This window comes from Leptopilina heterotoma, unplaced genomic scaffold (genome assembly GCF_015476425.1).
Source record: "Leptopilina heterotoma isolate Lh14 unplaced genomic scaffold, ASM1547642v1 Lhet_212, whole genome shotgun sequence".
Taxonomy (NCBI): Eukaryota; Metazoa; Arthropoda; class Insecta; order Hymenoptera; family Figitidae; genus Leptopilina; species Leptopilina heterotoma.
In genome coordinates, this window is record NW_025110930.1 from 2,127,325 (window position 1) to 2,146,333 (window position 19,009).

Sequence of the window (19,009 nt, forward strand, 5' to 3'; positions counted from 1 at the left end):
AGTGAACTGAAAGTAAAATTCATTTTTTACATTGAAAGCATATTTTTTTTAAATATTGAGAGATTCCGTAGTTTTGTCACACTTTATGCTATTTAATCTTGAATATCTATGTAGATAAGGTCTAATTTAATATCTAAATCATAAGTGTTAACACATTTTTTTAAGTTTTGAATGTTCGGTTTTCTGTTATAATTAGTATAATTAATTAATACTATGATTAATACTAATACTAATAATTTATTTATACTATTTTCCTCCTACTAAGGTATTCTCTTAGTATTAATTTGAAATTCCGAGGAAATTGAAGAAATTTTTAAGAATGTTGCAAACTTAAAAGAACTTTCTTAAAGTAAGATTTTTCTCTTACATTGAATAGAATGAACATTTTTTGATTAACAATCCTCGATTGTAGAAAAAAGAAAGAAAGAAAGAAAGAAGGAAGGAAACAGAGATGAAAATAAAAGACGAAATTATTAAGCGAAGTAATACGAAAATCAGTTGGAAATCTCACTTTGCAAAATTGCGAAACTCTTATCCATAATTTTCCCTTATCTAAATTAATGCCAGTATAATGACAATTGTAATCCTGTCTCATTCGGAAGTCTCTGACTCTGACACGGAATTGTCTTCCCCCCCCCTCTCTCTCTCTCTCTCCCTTTAATCCAGTATTCTCGTTGCTGATAACTGTTTCTAGTCTCTAGCTAGCACAGCTCCAACACCCTCTCACACAGCAACAGAGGACCAAGTGCATTTGATACCTTGCTTATCCACAGTTCACAACAGCTCTCTCTCCATCCCCATTGGTCAGATTCCTGGGGCGGCGCGCGTCGATAGAGAAACAGGGGATATCACCCTTGATTCCCAACTCTTCTTCTCATCTCCCTCTAATCAATATTTCTCCCCGGAATCTCTCTTCCTTTACAGTACGGGATTTCGGTCACTCGAGAGAATTCGCGGGGGCGTGGTTTTCACCGTGTCGGGGGCATCGTGGGGGTGTTTGAGTCGTAGGCGGAGCACAAGCCACGATTTAATCGCAGGCTACGATGTCGAAGGATTTTTGGAACGCACCAACGAACACGCGGTGTCGATGATTTCATTTTGCGACGTGACGTCCAACTAATAGCTCTTGCTTGCACTTGCTTTTCTCGATTACCGATTGATGACGCGAAATTCATCAGTGATTATCTCCAGCAATTATTCGCAATAAGAGAAAGTAAATTTAATTATCCGAAAAAGTGATCGCGTTTCTTTTATTGTATTTACAATTATCTCTTTCTAAATTACTTTTTACTTCTCCTATTTGATCTTTAACTTTTTTTCTCTATCAATTCAAGTTTTTATCAAAGTCGAAAATAAGTGAACAATTTCTAGAAAGAAAATCAGTGCGAGTGATTAATAAAATCGAAAAAATGCGTTAAGGAACATTCCTCAATGGCTGCCATGTACAACGCGCAGATGGTCTCGGAGGAACTTCATCAACACTCGAGACACCTCTACAGCATCCAGCACAGACTCCAAGATCCCAGCTCATCCCCAAGGTCCGAGGAGCCGAAATCACCGAAACTCCGCTCAGAGGATATACATTTCGCAACTCTAGAAGAGAAATCAAGAATTCGATACCCGGAAAATTCGGATTCCCTCACAAAGAGATTCGTCGAGAACCAAACGTTATTCAAAGAAGAACCCCTAACAATGAAGTTCATGGAGGACAGATTTCGTGAACCCGGGTCCTCACCGGGAAGTTCACCCTCGACCCAACAGCACAATGCAGGAAAGACCTCGTTCTGCATCGACGCCCTTCTCGGCAGAGTCACCAGTAAAAATGATCTCGACATGAAATCTCGACCCTACCGAACATCAGAAATAACTCCCGACATTGTCGACGAGAAGGAGAGTAATTCTAGTCTCCAAAATCAGGAGAGTGAAGAGAGAAGAAATTCCCTCGGCAATCCTCTTCTGCCATTCGTGCAGCAGCATATCGTGAGATCAGAGGATGACCTGAGAAACAGAAGACTCCTGAATCCGGATCATCGACAATTACTCATGAGAAATGACTCGTCGTCTCGGGGTCAATTTCGCTCGATTCCGGACTCGGGAAATAGTGGTGGACGATATAGGAACAGAATGGACGATGATGAGGCGTCAGTGGACGTGGATGCGGAGGTCGATCCCTCAAGAACTGGGAGTGCAAGTCCCGGTAGTAATACTAGTCGTAGTCCAACTTCGAGTCCTCCGATTTCCCCGGGATCGGAGGATCCGACTGGAAATGGGATTTTGGGCCACCAGAGTATGGCCAACAATCCGTATGGTGTGGGTGCGGGAGTGGTGAGACAAAATCAGGGACTGTTGATTCATCCTGGAGGGCCTCTCATCCATCCTGGGGGATTGTACTATCATCCGGCTGGCGGGAGCGCGTTTCACTCGATACACAAGGAGGGACAGCCCGTGGGTCATCCTCAGTCCGGCGGCCCTCATCCTCATCATCTTCATCCTCTTCAACTCGAGTGGTTGGCGAGGACCGGTATGCTGTATCCCAGGTTGCCTGCTGATCTTGCTGGTGAGTTTCATTTCTCCACTTTCCTAATGTGTTGTTGTGATTTTTACTCTCGACAATGATTCTACTTCCTTTGACGTCCCCAAAGTTCTGAATTTGTTTTATGAATTTTTTCTGGGGGAAGTTTAATGTTTTTCTTCAAATGTTATTACAATAACAAATTCTATTCTTTTTTTTGTAATTTTGTTACAATAACAAAGTCTATTCTCTCTATTCATGACTATGAAATTTGAGCCACTAATTTGCGATCACAGAAAAAACAAAGTCGGAAACCGTTTACATCTTAAAACCAAAATGATTGAAAAATAGACTATTTTTAAGCTGAAAACTAGATTAAGTCATTTTTATGACTTAAAATAATACTCTCATCAAGGCTAAGACTGAGTTAAAAATGTTTCTAATCTAACCTGCTCTGTAAATTTGAATCAATTAAAAATAACTGATTTAGAAGCAAAAAGTCAGTCACTGATTGTCAGTTAAAACCACGATTTTTAACTGATTCAAATTAAGAGAGTGTTTTAGTCAAAAAGTTATTCTAATGCTTCATAATTTTTCGTAAAAAAAAATTACCGAAAATAATCAGTAGCAGCGGATTTTAAACTAAATCGAATTTAAAAAATGCTAATCAAAATCATAATCATAATTAAATTCTTTCAAGAAATTTAATTAAAAATGCATTGAAAATAATTAGTAACTTCTAAAAAACAAATCATATCAACATTATTTAAAATAATTGAATTCTTTTGAAGAATTTTAATAAATTTTTTAACAATAAATGCATTTTTTCAAGGAATTTATTTAGAATTTTATTAAAAATAATTTAAATTCTGCAATGAGTTTTAATTATCATTTCTAGTGTGTCAATGAGAATGTTTAACAAATACAAAAATATTTCTGAGTAATAAATTAAGGAAAAATTGTAAAAATACAAATTCAATTGTTTCGAAGAAAATTTAAGTTTAATTTAATAAAATTATACTGAAAATAATTTATTTTCTCTAAAAAGTTTATCACATTTTTCAAAAATAAGTGAATTCTATAAATAATTTTTGACAAATTTTTTTAAAAATAAGCAAATTCTATTCAGAAATTTTTTTCAAATTATATTGAAAATATTTGAATTTTTCCGAAGAATTTCAATAAAATTTTTGAAAATAATAAAATTCTTTCAAGAAATTGAACTAAAATTGCATTAAAAATAATTAGTAACTTTAAATAAAGAAATTATGTCAATTTTTTTTAAATAATTGAATTTTTTTTTAAGAAGTTAAATAAAATTTTTAACAATAATTCCATTTTTCGTGGAATTTATTAAAAATTTTATAAAAACTCAATTTCATTAACACTAATTTTACTAATATTACTTACTAATTAATTTTACTAGTTTTACTTAAAAATTTCACTAGTTTAATTAATTTAACTAAATTGCATTTTATTCTAATGCCTCACAATTTTCGTAAAAAAAATTTACCCAAAAGAATTATTATCGGATTTTCAACTAAATCAGATTTAGAAAATCATAATTAAAACCTTTTTCGTTTTCACACTTAAGTTAGTTAAAAATCTGTTACTAATTCTTTTGGATAATTTTTTTTTACTGAAAATTGTGCGGCATTAAAATAAAAAGCAATTTAGTATAAAATTAATAAAATTTGTTAGTTTCTAAGGATATCAAAATGAGACAAAAAACGAGTCAAAAGTGTTGCGAAGCAATATTTTTGCTTCGTTTTTTGTCTCATTTTGATATCCTTAGAAAAATTGTAATTGAAAAAAATTTTTTTTAAATCAACGATTCATTTTATTTTTTCTAATTATAAGGAACAATTCGCTCATCATAATTAAACATTTACGTTAACATAATTACCTCACCATAAAAATGTCATCTAATTAAAAAATTGCATCGAGAGTTTATTCGAAATTATATCCACTTTTATTATAATACGATATTTCTGTGTTTCTGAATAAATATTATATATATAATTTTGACAATTAAATTTGTGGTCGTTACAAATGAGGGAAAGTAATTATCAACCATGTTCTCTCTAATTACTACATATAATGTTGATTTGAATTGAATTAAGCTTCTCGTTAAAACACTATTCTAGCGAGATTCATTTATAAATGATGCGATATATTCTGTCGCAATTTCAACATATAATTAATAAAATTATTTATTCAAAATTCTGCATAATTAATTTTACTCAAATAATCATACAAAATAGAAAAGTTATTTTTTTATATATTTAAGAGAAAATAAATTAAAATTAAATTGAAATAATTTTTATCAAATAAGTGTAAAGAAATGTTAAACTACAAATAAAGGGTTAGATTTATAAATTTATAAAGGGTTAATAATAACGAAATAAAAATAATTTCCTAATATATTAAGAAATAGGGAATTAAAAGTTTCATAATTAAAGATTTATTTTTTTGTTTTGTCAAATGAGTGCTTGAAATAAAAAAGTATTTTTTTACTAATTATATCGTTTATCGATTATATCTCGCAAAATTAATTATCCGATTTGGAAAAATTTTATATTATTGTTTAATTACTTATCGATTGACCCAATAAGTTCCAAAATCTGTTACATAAGCAAGCTATCTGTCTGATTAGAAGATATTTATATAATTAATAATGAGAGAAATTTATTTGAAGAATACAATTTTTTTTTTTTGATATTCGTTCAACTTTTAAGGAATTTTTATTTTTTATTTACTATCATTAATGTATTGTTTTCTCTTTTACTGTTTTCTTCACTGTTTCCTTCTTTACTTCACTTTACTTTTTCTTCTTTTTCTCTTTTTCTTTTCTTTCCTCTTTACTATTTATATGATAATCATTTTTAATAAACAATCTCTGCAGTTTCTGTCACCTTATTTTTGGTTATCTTTTATTTAATTCAAGGCGAGACTACTACTCAAATTTTGACCACTTTTTTAAGTTACCAATTTTATTATTTAATTCTTCACTAAGCTCACAAATATTTATCTTAGACAAACACATTCCTGATAGTATGAAGTCTCTTTTCTTCTTGTTTGTCGTCTCCCTGACCTTTAGACTCGGATTAAAAGATGATCTAATACTATACATTCAAGATAGAAAATGGAAATTCGTTTTTTAAAAATAGAAAAATTGTATTACTTTTTCAAAATTAAATTTAAAATTAAACTTAAAATTTCGTATTTTATAAACAAAGTTATATCATGATTCGTAATTATAAAACTCAAAGTCAAATAATTAAAAACAAAGTAAATATTTTCTAAAAGAAATTTAACTTAAAAATTAAGTTCAAAAAAGAAGAGAAAAGAAGAGAAGAAAAGAAAATAAGAGGCATTTGTTTATTAACAAATCTCCATTTCAGTACTTTTCCTAATTAATTTAACTTACTATCAAATTTGAGATAATCAGAAAGTTAATCAGTATGATTTAAAATCGCCAAATCCACTTGATAAGTTGATACCGCACGACGAGCAATTTGAAAAGAAATTGAGTGCTTGATAAGAAGTGATCAAGCTGATTGTTATCTTATGGGCAATAAATTGTTTTAATGCAAGTGTAATTGCACTTATAACTGACTTTTCAAAAAAAAAAAAAAAAAAGAAGAAGAAGAAGAAGAGAAACAGGACAATTCTTTGATATTTACACAAAAGTCATAAATATCCATTCATAAAAAGTGTCATTGAAAAAATTCATGATTGTGACCGCACTGTAATCGATTCTTTATCCTGAAAAGTATTCTTCATGTTCAAGTTTACACATCACCGGAAGTAGTGACAGGAAGTAGGATTATGCCACGCACTATTTTTCACGATAGTACGTCTATATAAAAAAATCGAAAATATATCACTCTGTGACAAATATCAATCTCTGTATTTTATAGTTATTGCTGAAAACTTTTTTTCTTTTTGGAAAAAATTAATGAAGGACTGCTTTTTATATGCAAAAATCTTATAATTTAATGGCGATTAATGGATAAATTATTGCGAGTTGTAAATCTTGTTTTTATTCTTTTGAATGTTAGAAATTATTTTAAATTTAATTTAGCACTTTTGTAACTGAGCTCCAGTCTTTTTTATAATGAAATTATTTTTTTCAAATTTATTATTATATAGCAAAAATTCGCGCACGGATAACTTTTTACTTGCTTTTTTAAGTAAAAATATTAATTTAAAAAAAAAAGAATTCAAAAATTTTTAATTAAAATTTTTGTTGAAAACACTAAAAAAAATTCAATTTTGGAAAAATTAGAAATAATTGCAGAAATTCAATTATTTTCCAAAAGTAATAAAATTCTTCTCATAAAATTCAATTATGTTTGAAATTTAAAAAAAAATTCTCGTCATGATTTTAATTATCTTTATAAACAGCAAAATTATTACCTAAAGTTCAATTATTTTCAAAAATGTCAATAGAATTCTAGTCCTAATTTCAATTATTTTCAAAAATTTGTCTTTTTTCAATGATTTTCAATATCTACTGGTTTAATAAATTTTTCCGAAAAGAATTCAACTATTTAGAAAAAAAAATTAATAAAATTGTTCGCAAACATTTAATTATTTTCGTAAATAATAAAAATTCCACAGAAATTCAATTATTTACAAATTTCTTATAACTTTCGTTTCTTTGCAATAATTATTTTTTTTTCATAAAGTATAAAATTTTTTTCAAAGGAATTCAATTATATTCATAAAAAAAATTAAAAATCAAATTAGAAATAATCTACCTACTGGTATTTATGTTTCGAAGCAGAAAACTCACATGACTTGATAAGTGCTGATAGATTATGGATTTGACAGCTATTACCGGCTATTAACCCCATAGAATATTGTAGTATCGAAAAACAGATAAACTACAGCTGATGAATAGATAAGAACTGTTGACATGCCTAATGCACCTTTTTGAATTTTATAGATTCGATTCTTATAGGTATATATTGGCTGGTTATTTGGTTTTCGAGCCATAGATAAAAAAGCCCCTTTTTAACAAACTTTGGGCTCCACCGATTATTTCTATTTGACATTGATGAGAGATAAAAAAAAACATATCTTTAACTTCAATTGAACGTTCGATGGTTCATAAATTGTTGTTCGTACAAAAATTTAATTTCGTTTTTCACTGATTTTTCCCTGATTTCCAGACTTTTTCCTGAATAATTTTGACTTTTTCCCTGACCCTAAAGAATATTCTGATTCACTCTGAAAATTATTAGTTACTCAAAAAAATTTTTATATTACATTTATTTACAAATTTCTTTAATTATAAAATTATTTGAAAACATCAATAACTTTATTTTTAAATAAATATTTAATTATTATTTTTCCTTAGGAATTAAAATTCTATAAAACATTTAAATTCAAACCTTTTGAAATTAACAACTTGTCAAAATTTTATTGTAAATTTTTTTTTTTATTTTTTTTTATTTTTTTTTTTTTTTTTTTTTTTTTGTAATTTTTTTTTTTTTTTTTTTTTTTTTTTTTTTTTTTTTTTTTTTTTTGTAAATTTTATTGTTTTAGAATAATTTAAATTACCATATATTTAAAAAAAATGTAATTACTTACAAAAATCCTTCGCAAGAATTCAATTATTTTTAAAAGTATTAAAATTTCTCAAAAGAATTCAATTATTTAAAAAAAATGTAGGGGAACATAGTCTAGGTCGGCCACCTTTTTGACTTTTGTTTATAACTTTTTTTTAAAAATGAATTTGGACAATTGAAGTATATGGTTGGAAAGTCCTGTTTAATAGGAACATTTTTTCTGTACAAAGTAAATTGACAGGTTTAAAAATGAAAAAGTTATAAAGATTTAAAAAAAAAAAATTTGTAGTCCAGGTTGGCCATTACAGTCAAGGTCGGCCATGTTTAAAATTCAAAGGGCATTAATCGTTAAAAAATAAAATAACATGTTTGGAGTTACGGAAAATTGATTCTTTATTGTTTACAGCTTGTAACTTAATGAAATAATAAAATAATAAAAATAAACAATATAAAAAAATAAATATAAATAAAAAAAAATTTTGCACTAAAATATTAATAAAATTAAATAAAAATATTAATAAGATGATGAATTATATTATGAGTTATACAGAATTGCAGTTTTTGCAAATGAAGTAGCTCGTCCTCATCTTTGCGCATTTTAAACACATAGTGGCCGACCTTGACAGTAAGTAACATTACCGAATTGTTGTAACCATAAAGAAATACGTTTCGGGATACGATTTTTTACTTTGTTTTTCTGTCAACCATGAGTTCCACAAATTTTCTGCATACTTGCCTTAACGATTCAATTTGTTTTTTATCTATTATTAATGGTTTTTCACATTATGCACAAAACTTTTTTTCAGCTTTTTTTGTACCGACGTCACAGAAAACACAATTTTCGATTTTCCGAGAATGTAATTGAACAAAAAGTTAGGTTACTCTAAGACAAGCTTCGACAAGCATGCGCGTAGGTGGCGCTAGTGAACTTGTCCAAAAAATCGCGATGGCCTACCTAGACAGTAGACCAACCTTGACTACATTCCCCTAATAAAATTCGTTTTTGATTTATTATTTTTATAAATTATTTTTATAAATTTAATAAATCGATTATTCGGAAATTCATTTTTAAATAGATTTTTAAATTAGAAAACTCTACAGAAATTCAATACTCATAAAGAATTTTATCAACAAATTAGTGAATTCTTCAATTAAATATATATATTACACCATAAAAACTTCAAATAATTTCAAAAAATTTAATTATTTCTAAAAACTTTCAATTATTTGCAACTTCTCCAAAAATTTAATTTTTCTTAGTTTTTAACTGAAAATTCCTCTACAAATTATAATTGGATACTTTTAATAATTTTTAACAATGTTCTTTAAGAGAATTTTAAAATCCATTCGTTTATAATTCAATTTCACAAAAATTTGGTTTATTGGCTTTGAAAAGAATTGGAGTTAAAAGTTTTCAAAAAAAAAATTTGTTCTACATAAGTTTTATTATCTATATAAAAAATAATTGAATTGCTAAAAAGAATTGTATTATTTGTGAAAATAATTGAATCCCTGTAAATAAATTTTATTATTTATGAAAATAATGAGAAGAAATTAATAAAAATATACTTTAAATAATAAATTGATTATTTTCGAAAAAATTTCTGCAAGTTCTATTTTCAATAATTGAATTACTGTGATATTTTTATCATTTATAAAATTATTTTTTTATAATAGGTAATTGAATTCTTTTGGAAAATTTTTGAAAATAATTAAAATATTTCTAAGAATTTTATTAAAATTTTTGAAAATAATTGATTTTTAGAGAAGAATTTTATTATTTATAAAGATACTTGAAATTTTGACGAGAATTGTTTTACAATTTTTGAACATAATTGAATTTCTGCAAAGAATTTGATTACTTTTAAGAATAATTGAATTCTTACGAACGATTGTATTAGAATTTTTTAAAATAATTGAAATTCAATGAAGAAATTTATTACTTTTGAAAATAATTGAATTCTTGTGATGAATATTGCTTTTATAAAAAAAAATAAATTTTGCAAAAAATTTTATTAAAAGGCCTCAAAATAATTGAATTTTCGGGAATAGTTTTGTTATTTATCTTTAATAATTGAATTCTTTCGAAGAATTATTTATGTAAATAATTGAATTCTAGGGAAGAATTTTATTAAAATCTAAAATAATAATTGAATTATTTCAAAAACATTTAATTAAAATTGTATTTAAAATAATTGATATTCTGACATGAATTTTATTTAAATTTTTGAAAATAATTGAATTTCGGAGAAGAACTTTATTATTCACAAAGATAATTTAAACTTTGCCAAGATTTTTATTAAAATTTTCAAAAATAATTGAATTTCGGAGAAGAATTTTCAAAAATAATTGAATTATTCATGAAAATAATTGAAATTTTGACATGAATTTGATTAAAATTTTTGAAAATAATTGGATTTCGGAGAATAATTATATTATTTATAAAAAAAAATGATTAAAATTTTGCCAAGAATTTTATTAAATTTTCCAAAAATAATTAAATTCCTCAGAAAAATTTTATTATTCATAAAAATACTTAAAATTTTGCCAAGAATTTTATTTTCAAAATAATTTAATGCCTGCGAAGAATTTTATTACTTTAAAAAATAATTGAATTTCTGCAATCATTTGTACCTTTTTAAAATTTAATTTTTTTAGTATTTTTCACAAAAATTCTTCTATAAATCTATTATTTCTAATAAGTAATTAAATATATATTTAAAAATGTAACTAATTTGAGAAGAATTTTGTGATAACTCTTCAAGAATTAAGTTGTTTAAAAAGAAATTATTGTGAAAAATAGCAAAAATTGTATTTCTTGTTTTGTATTATAATTCGAAGTAATTTCATAGTTTATGAGGCAAACAAAAAAAACATCAAAATGTAGAGTTTTCTTATGAATATTAAAATTTCAATTTTTTCCAGTACTTTTACTAAAAATCCCCGATTTCCCTGACCTGTGGCAACCCTGAGTACTTTTCAATTTTAACAATACCTTTAAAATTATCCCGAAATTGACTCCCAATTTCATAAAAAAAAGAACTTGATTCGAGGAATATCCAATAAACTTTCATCAGCAGCTACTATAAAACCCTCGAAATGTTTTTTCCACTGAACATAAAATGAAATTACCATCAGCAATAGCAAAGATAGATGAGATAAAATAGATCCACGGCACCAGCATTTTTGGGCGATGGTTTGAGAGGGTGTAAAGGGGGTTTGAAGGGGGTAAAAGGGGGGTGGTGAGAGGGTGGTGTATGTCACGGTGAATTTCACGTAAAAAAAAGCAGTGGCCGTTGTCTGACCAATCAGTCGAGAGCTTTTATCGAACAAATTGATCAGTGAACGAATGGACTGAATGCGACGTGGGATGATGGGGGTGGTTTGGGGGGAAAGAGTGGGTATCGAAAACAACGAATGACCGGAGGTATGCGGGGTATTTTCTGTCAGATGATCCTGATTGGTAGTTGCTAAGCTATCCACTGTTGAAAATAACGGAAAAAGAGGTAAAACAAAAAAAACAAAAAAAAACAAAAAAAAAAACAAAGCAGAAAAATCAAACACACACTGGCTATTCCAATCGAAAAATATATACAGTTGATCACATTGAGCTCTGTGTGCACGATAATCCGCGAAACACGGTCGGGAATTGTTAAAAATGGCCAACGACGCGCCAGTTTGTAAATAACCGGTGTAGCTGGCTTTTTATTTGAGGAAAAATACGCCTGTGGCTCACCCCGCACGCGACTCCACTGTTTTCGCTATTTGAAGGTGCTTTTCAAAAACCCGAGAGCCAGCCAATTTGATAGATTACATTTCACTTTTTACATTTTTTATTGCTGCAATTGTTATATTGGAAATCAAAGTTGACGAGCGTTGAGAGAATCAATTGAACGTGGAAAGAATTGATTTAAGCGAATGAAAATTGACTTTTTTTTTAAATTTACCTATATTTTGTTTTCGCAATTTCTTATGGAGTGGTATTTCGCACTATTTTCAAATGACGAATATCTTTTAATAATTTTCCAATTTACACTTATACTGCTTCAAATTTATGTTGGAAAAAGGAAATTAAGATTTTAACCTTTAGGACGGAATTGTAAGTCGCACACTTTTGGAGTTCGAGAGAAGGGGAAAATAATTTTTTCTTCTAAATATCAACTCCATAATGATTCACAAATTCTGTACGTTAAGTTAAAATGAAAGAAATTTTTGCCAATTTAATTATTTTCAAAAATATTGATCAATCATTAAGAACATTAAGAAAATTAAGAATATTATAACGTAACATTAAATTAGTTATTAAAAATAAGGGATTTATAAAAGAATTTTAATTAAAAACACTAAAAACAATTAAATTTTGGAAAAGTTACGAATTTTTGCAAAAATTCAATTATGTTCAAAAATTCAAAAAACTTCTCGTCAAAGTTATAAATATCTTTATAAATAATAAAATTCTAAGCAAAATTTCTGTTATTTTCAAAAATTTTCTTCAATTCAATGATTTTCAATATCTATTATTTTAATAAAAATTTGAAAATAGAATTCTATTTAAAAATTTTAATCAAATTCTGCGCAAATATTTAATTATTTTCATAAATAATGAAAATTTCACAGGATTTCAATTACTTACAAATTTTTTATAAATTTCTCAGCTATAATTCCATTATTTTCGAAAACAATAACATTTTTTAAAAAGATACAATTATTTTCATAAATAATAAAATTATTTTTATGAATTCAATTATTTTTGAAAATTTTAACAAAAATCTTAGCAAAATTTCAATTATCTTTATGAATAATAAAATTCTTCTCTGAAATCCAATAATAATTTTCAAAAATTTTAATTATCTTTATGAATAAAAAAATTCTTCTTCGAAATTCAATTATTTTTAAAAATTCTAATAAAATCGTTAGCAAAAATTCAATTATTTTCATAAATAATAAAATTCTTTCAGTAATTCAATTCTTTTTGAAAGTTTTATTAAAATTCTTGTAAAAATTTCAATTGTTTTCATTAATAATAAAATTCTTCTCCAAAATTCAATTATTTTCAAAAATTTTAATAAAATTCTTGGGAAAATTTCCATTATTTTCATAAATAATAAAATTTTATTCCAAAATTCAATTATTTTCAAAATTTTTTAAAAATTTCTTGGCAAAATTTCAATTATTTATATGAATAATAAAATATTCTTCTCAGGCATTCAATTATTTTTGAAAATTTTAATAAAATTCTTGGCAAAATTTCAATTATCTTTATGAATAATAAACTTCTCCGAAATTCAATTATTTTCAAAATTTTTTTTTAAATTCTTTTCAAAATTTCAATTATTTTCATGAATAATAAAATTTTTCTTCTAAATCAAATTATTTTCAAAAACTTTAATAAAATTTTTGGCAAAATTTCAATTATTTTCAAATAAGTAATAAAATTCTTCTCCGAAATTCAATTATTTTCAAAAATTTTTATAAAAATCTTGGCAAAATACAATTATCTATATGAATAATAAAATTCTTCTCGGAAATTCAATTGTTTTCAAATATTTTATTAAAATTGTTCGGAAGAAATCAATTATTTTAAATACAATTTTAATTAAATTTTTTTGTTCTGCGAATTTCTATAATTTTTAATACAATTTTAATCGATTTCTTCGAAAAACATAATTATTCTTTAAATTATTTATTAAAATTCGTCGAAATAATTCAATTATTTAAAAATTATTTACTTTTGTATTAGCAATTTTTAGAAATAATTGAATTTTGAAAATGTTTCAAATTAAAATCTTTGAAAATCTTAACATTTTAAATATTTTTAATTAACAATTATGTATAGAAAAAAATTTTTTTTTTGAAAAATTTTAACTTCAATTCTTTTCAAAGCCAATAAACCAAATTTCTGTGAAATTGAATTATAAACGAATGGATTTGAAAATTTTCACAAAAAACATTGTTAAAAATTATTCAAAACACTCAATTATAATTTGTAGAAGAATTTTAGTTAAAAACTAAGAAAAATTGAATTTTTGGAGAAGTTCCAAATAATTGAAATTTCTTAGAACTAATTAAATTTTAAAAAGTATTCAAATTCATATCTTTGAAAGTTTGAAAATTTTACACTTTTAATTAACAATTCTGTAAAACAGATTTTTTTGAAAAATTCTAATTCCAATTCTTTTGAAAGTAGTTGAATTTTGTTAATATATATTCAATTATTAATTATTTAATTATTAACAATAATCGATTGAGAGAAGATTTTTAGTTAAATCTCTAAAAAAATATAATTGAATTTTGGAGAAGTTACAAATAATTGCAATTTTTAGAAATAATTGAATTTTGAAAAGGTTTCAAATTTAAATCTCTGAAAATTTTTAAATTTTTACTTTTTATTAACAATTTTGTCGTAATAATTTTTTTTTAATAATTTTAATTCTAATTTTTTAAAATTATTTGAAGTTTTTATGGTCTAATATATATTTAATTGAAGAATTTCCGAATAATCGATGAAATTTCGTAAAATTGAATTGTAAACAAATGAATTTGTAAATTCTGAAAGAATTTACAAATAACAAACAAATAACAAATTTTTTATTATTAAAAAATAATAATAATTGATTTAAAGAAGAATTTTAGTTAAAAATTCTGGTAAATAATAATTGACTTAGAATTCTTAAAAATAATTTATAAGTTACAGTAACAATATTTTTATAATATAAAATAATAATTTTATCACTCGGAAATGTTTAATTATTATAAAACAGGAAGAAATCGCTTGCTCCGAGTCGTAGACTCGAGTGATCGATTTCTTCATGTTTTATAATATTCAAAATTATTAAATTTCAAAAAAGGTTCGATTTTGTATTTTTTTGAAAATCTTAATTCCTATGGAGTTTTATCTATAAATGCTTCAAGACTGTTTTTAGTGCAAAATCAGCAATTAACTCTCTAAATTTATTTCAGTGAAACGATAAAAAAATGTTTCAAATAACAGGAAATTATAATAATTATTAATTATAATACTAACATAGTAATAAAAAAGGAGTTCATATGTATAAATAAATTTAGTTGTGATTTTACGTTTCAAGCAAGTAAAATACGTCTCAACTGAGAGCAACATTTTCGCGTCTATTGCCGAAAAATGGAAATGTAAATGGAAATCGAGTTACGGATTCACCCTTAATGGAGGTTGCTACTGGCAAGCTATTTTTCCAGACTAAGAGAGTGCCTCTAAGTGGAAATGTAAACGAAATTAACAGTGGAATTATTTTTTCCTTTTGAATTAAGGAGCACCACAAATATCAACACTTTATTTAAATTAACTACAAATGAAAGAATTTCATTTGTATATGGAATTTGTTTCCCAATTATATTCTACAATAAATTTCTTTTTATAAACGAAAAGAAGAGGAACATTAATAGTTTGCACAAGACGTCGTAATGTAATGTCAATTTTTATGAATTGTGATAAAAATACTATAGGTCAATTGGATACTTCTAAGGAAGCTTTGATTTTTAAACGGATTTAAAGTTAAAAAAGAATTTATAGTTAAAAATTTTTGATACTTTTCGTAGCACCTTTTTGAAAGTACAATCTTTTTGTATCAAAAGGAGTAAAGTTTAGAGAGTAGAAACTTTACTCCTTTACTAAAATTCATTAATTGTAACTGTGAAATAACTCCCAAGGGAGTTAATTAGTTTGACTCTCATGGGAGTTTTCTTTTTGTTTTACTTTCACTTGTTTTAGAATCCTTTAGAATCCTTTAGAATTCTTCTCCTTTAACTCAAATTTGGAGTCAATTTTGAACTCAAAAAACTTTACTCCCAATTGTTTCCAGCATCATTTCTCATTTGCTTTGTAATGCGATAAGTCATCCTAATGTCCTCGGCGCAAATTAACGAAAGCTTAAAAGTTAAAACCTAAAGAAAACTGTAAATTGTTTCTTAAAGTTAAAACTCTTATTTTCTCGTGAAATGTTGTGCATGTGGGGGATGGAAATAACGATGGAGAAGGGATGGCCAAAAGTCTGCTAACAAAAAGGGATGATACTCGAGAGACAGAACTCGCGGAGGGTTGGCAGATGATTTAATTAGTTAATTGTGCGTCATTCATCCGTCCATTCACTCCCTTCACCCTCCTCCAGAACGAGTTACCTCCTCCATCGTCATATAGCGTTGCTATAGAAACCCCGCAGGCTTATAGATATATTCTGGTAAAACCAAATTCTCCATGTCGAAGGAGAAAAAAAATAGCCACTCCATGGAGGAATCAGATCGGCAAACAGGCCCTGATGCAACTATATATTTGCATAATGCATATTGCACTCATAATCATTTCCTTTAAACAAAACTGAAAATATTTTCAAATGTCACAATTTTCTATATAAATGTATGTACACAAACTATTATATATACGCAGTAGTAGAAAGTAACATCTGCTCATAATTTAATTCAGGTTACCAATTTAGGATCAACGATTTCGACCCCTTCGGTAATTCTCAATTGAAAGTATCATATGTGAAATATTGTCAAAGATATGGATATCGACATATGGGGCCACGATTGCGAAGGATTATTTCAATATTTGTTGTCAATTCTCTGCATTCACGTTAATTCGACCACGGTACTCGTGTTGAACGTAATCTTGGTTTCCGATGGGTTTCATTTTCGATTGAATTTCCTTCACTCCGAGTACAATTGTTAATTATTATGATAATTGTATGCATTAATTTTTCTTTTAAATATCTGACCTACTTAACAAAACAATAGATCATTAAGTTAAAAGGGTGTTTTTGTATTTTCTAGGATCCTTCCAATTAGTAAACTATCGAGTGTTTTAAATTTAAAGTTTTCTTAATTCTTGAATAAATAATGGTAATATACTTAAGGCATTCTTTACAAATATAGCACAGTAAAAAGAAAATCTTATTTTAAGGCACGAAAGCTGCCTTAAATTAAGATGCAACATTTTTAAGACAGTCAATGTTGAATTTACGCACGTTTTTCGTATCCTTTAACATTATAGCAGACAGTGTTGAATTTAAGGCAGCTCTTAAATTAAGATTTACTTTTTACTGTGAGTGATCAGAATTTTAGAAGTTTATAATTTTTTTTCAAATATATGGAAAAAAAATTTTACTTTTTTCAAACTTTGAAAAAATTTTCGTTTTATTGAAACTTGAAACCTTTCTATCACTGTTTTTTTAAGGATATGAAATTAAGACTAGTTACTAATTCAGACTTCGCACTCGATAATTAATTTTAAAAAAAATAGCTTCCAAACTAAAAAAAGTAGTAAAAAAGTAGCTATCGAAAAATTAAACTTGACGACCAAAGAACCTCGTTTTAGACACTACAAAAACTGCCAAAAATTCCATTCCATATTTTTTATTTTTCTCACTTTTTCCTAATTGTCATCAAAAATATTTACTTCTGTCCTATCTTGCTAATAAATTGAATTATTGCAACGAATTTAATTAATCATGAAAGAATTTAAATATTTATAAAAATAATTTAATTCTTGGGAAGAATTTTATAAAAAATTTTTAAATAATTCAATTCCTGAAAAATTTTTATTATTCATAAAAATAATGAATTCTTACGAAGATTTTTTCAAACAAATTTTTTAAATAATTGAATTCTGTTTGGAAATTTTATGAAAATAGTAGATTTTGGAAATTATTAAATTGCAAAAAGTTTTTTAAAATAATTCAATTTGACAAAAAATTCTATTAAAATTTTTGACAATAATTGAATTTCGGAGAAGAATTTTATTAAATTTTTTTGAAAATAATTGAATTCTTGAGAACGATTTTATTAGAATTATTTAAAATAATTGAATTTCTAAGAAGAATTTTATTACTTTTAAAAATAATTGAATACTTGTAATGAATATTGTTATTTATAAAAATAATTAAATTTTGCAAAGAATTTTATTAAAATGTTTAAAAATAATTAAATTTTCGGGAATAATTTTCTTATTTATCGACATAATTTAATTATAATTGAATTCTTTCAAAGAATTATTTATGTACCTAAATAATTGAATTTTTGGGAAGAATTTTATTAAAATGTAAAAGAATAATTGAAGTATTTCAAAAAAAAAATGATTTACCACGAACAATTTTATTAAATATTTAAAAACAATTGGATTTCGAAGAAGAATTTTATTACTAACTTAAAAATAATTGAAATTTTCACAAAAATTTTATTAAAATTCTTGCCAATAATTTGATTTCGGAGAAGAATTTTATTATTAATGAAAATAATTCAATGTTGGAGAAGAATTCTATTATTAATGGAAATAATTGAAATTTCGACAAAAATTTTATAAAAATTCTTGAAAATAATTAGATTTCAGAGAAGAATTTTATAATTCATGAAAATAATTGAATTTTGGAGAAGAATTTTATTACTTACTTGAAAATAATTGAAATTTTGCCAACAATTTTGTTAAATTTTTTGAAAATAATTGGGTTTTGGAGAGGAATTTTATTGTTCACAAAAATAATTGAAAATTTGCCAAGAATTTTATTAAAATTTTCAATAATAATTGAATTCCTGAGAAGAATTTTATTATTTATGAAAATAATTGAATTTCTATGAAAAATGTTGTTATTTTTGAAAATAATTGATTTAAATTAAACCTAATAAATATTATATGAAAATTTTATTTAAAATAATTGAATTCTTGTGAAAAACATTATTTGTAAAAATAATTGAATTTTCCGATTACTTCATTTAAAATATTATTAAAAATAATTGAAATTTTTCGATGAGTATTATTATTTATGAAAATAATTGAATTCTTGCTAAGAATTTAATCAAACATTTTTTTAAAAAATTGAATTTCTATGAAAAATGTTATTATTAGTGAAAGTAATTGAATTATTGTAAAGAATAGTATAAACAATTTGTTAAA

General features: G+C 25.4%; 1 protein-coding gene across 2 annotated transcripts in view; it reads left to right on the forward strand.

The window, feature by feature from the left end:
- The first annotated feature begins 1,039 nt into the window (after window positions 1-1,039).
- The window catches only part of LOC122501618, a 47,951-nt gene continuing 29,981 nt past the window's right edge, over window positions 1,040-19,009 (forward strand). For both annotated transcript variants that reach the window (XR_006301579.1, XM_043611223.1), the window contains exon 1: window positions 1,040-2,557. Coding sequence is in view for 1 of the 2 variants with exons in the window: in XM_043611223.1 (XP_043467158.1) it covers window positions 1,432-2,557 (1,126 nt within the window). In the remaining variant the exon portion in view is untranslated. The remainder of the gene's footprint in view (window positions 2,558-19,009) is intronic.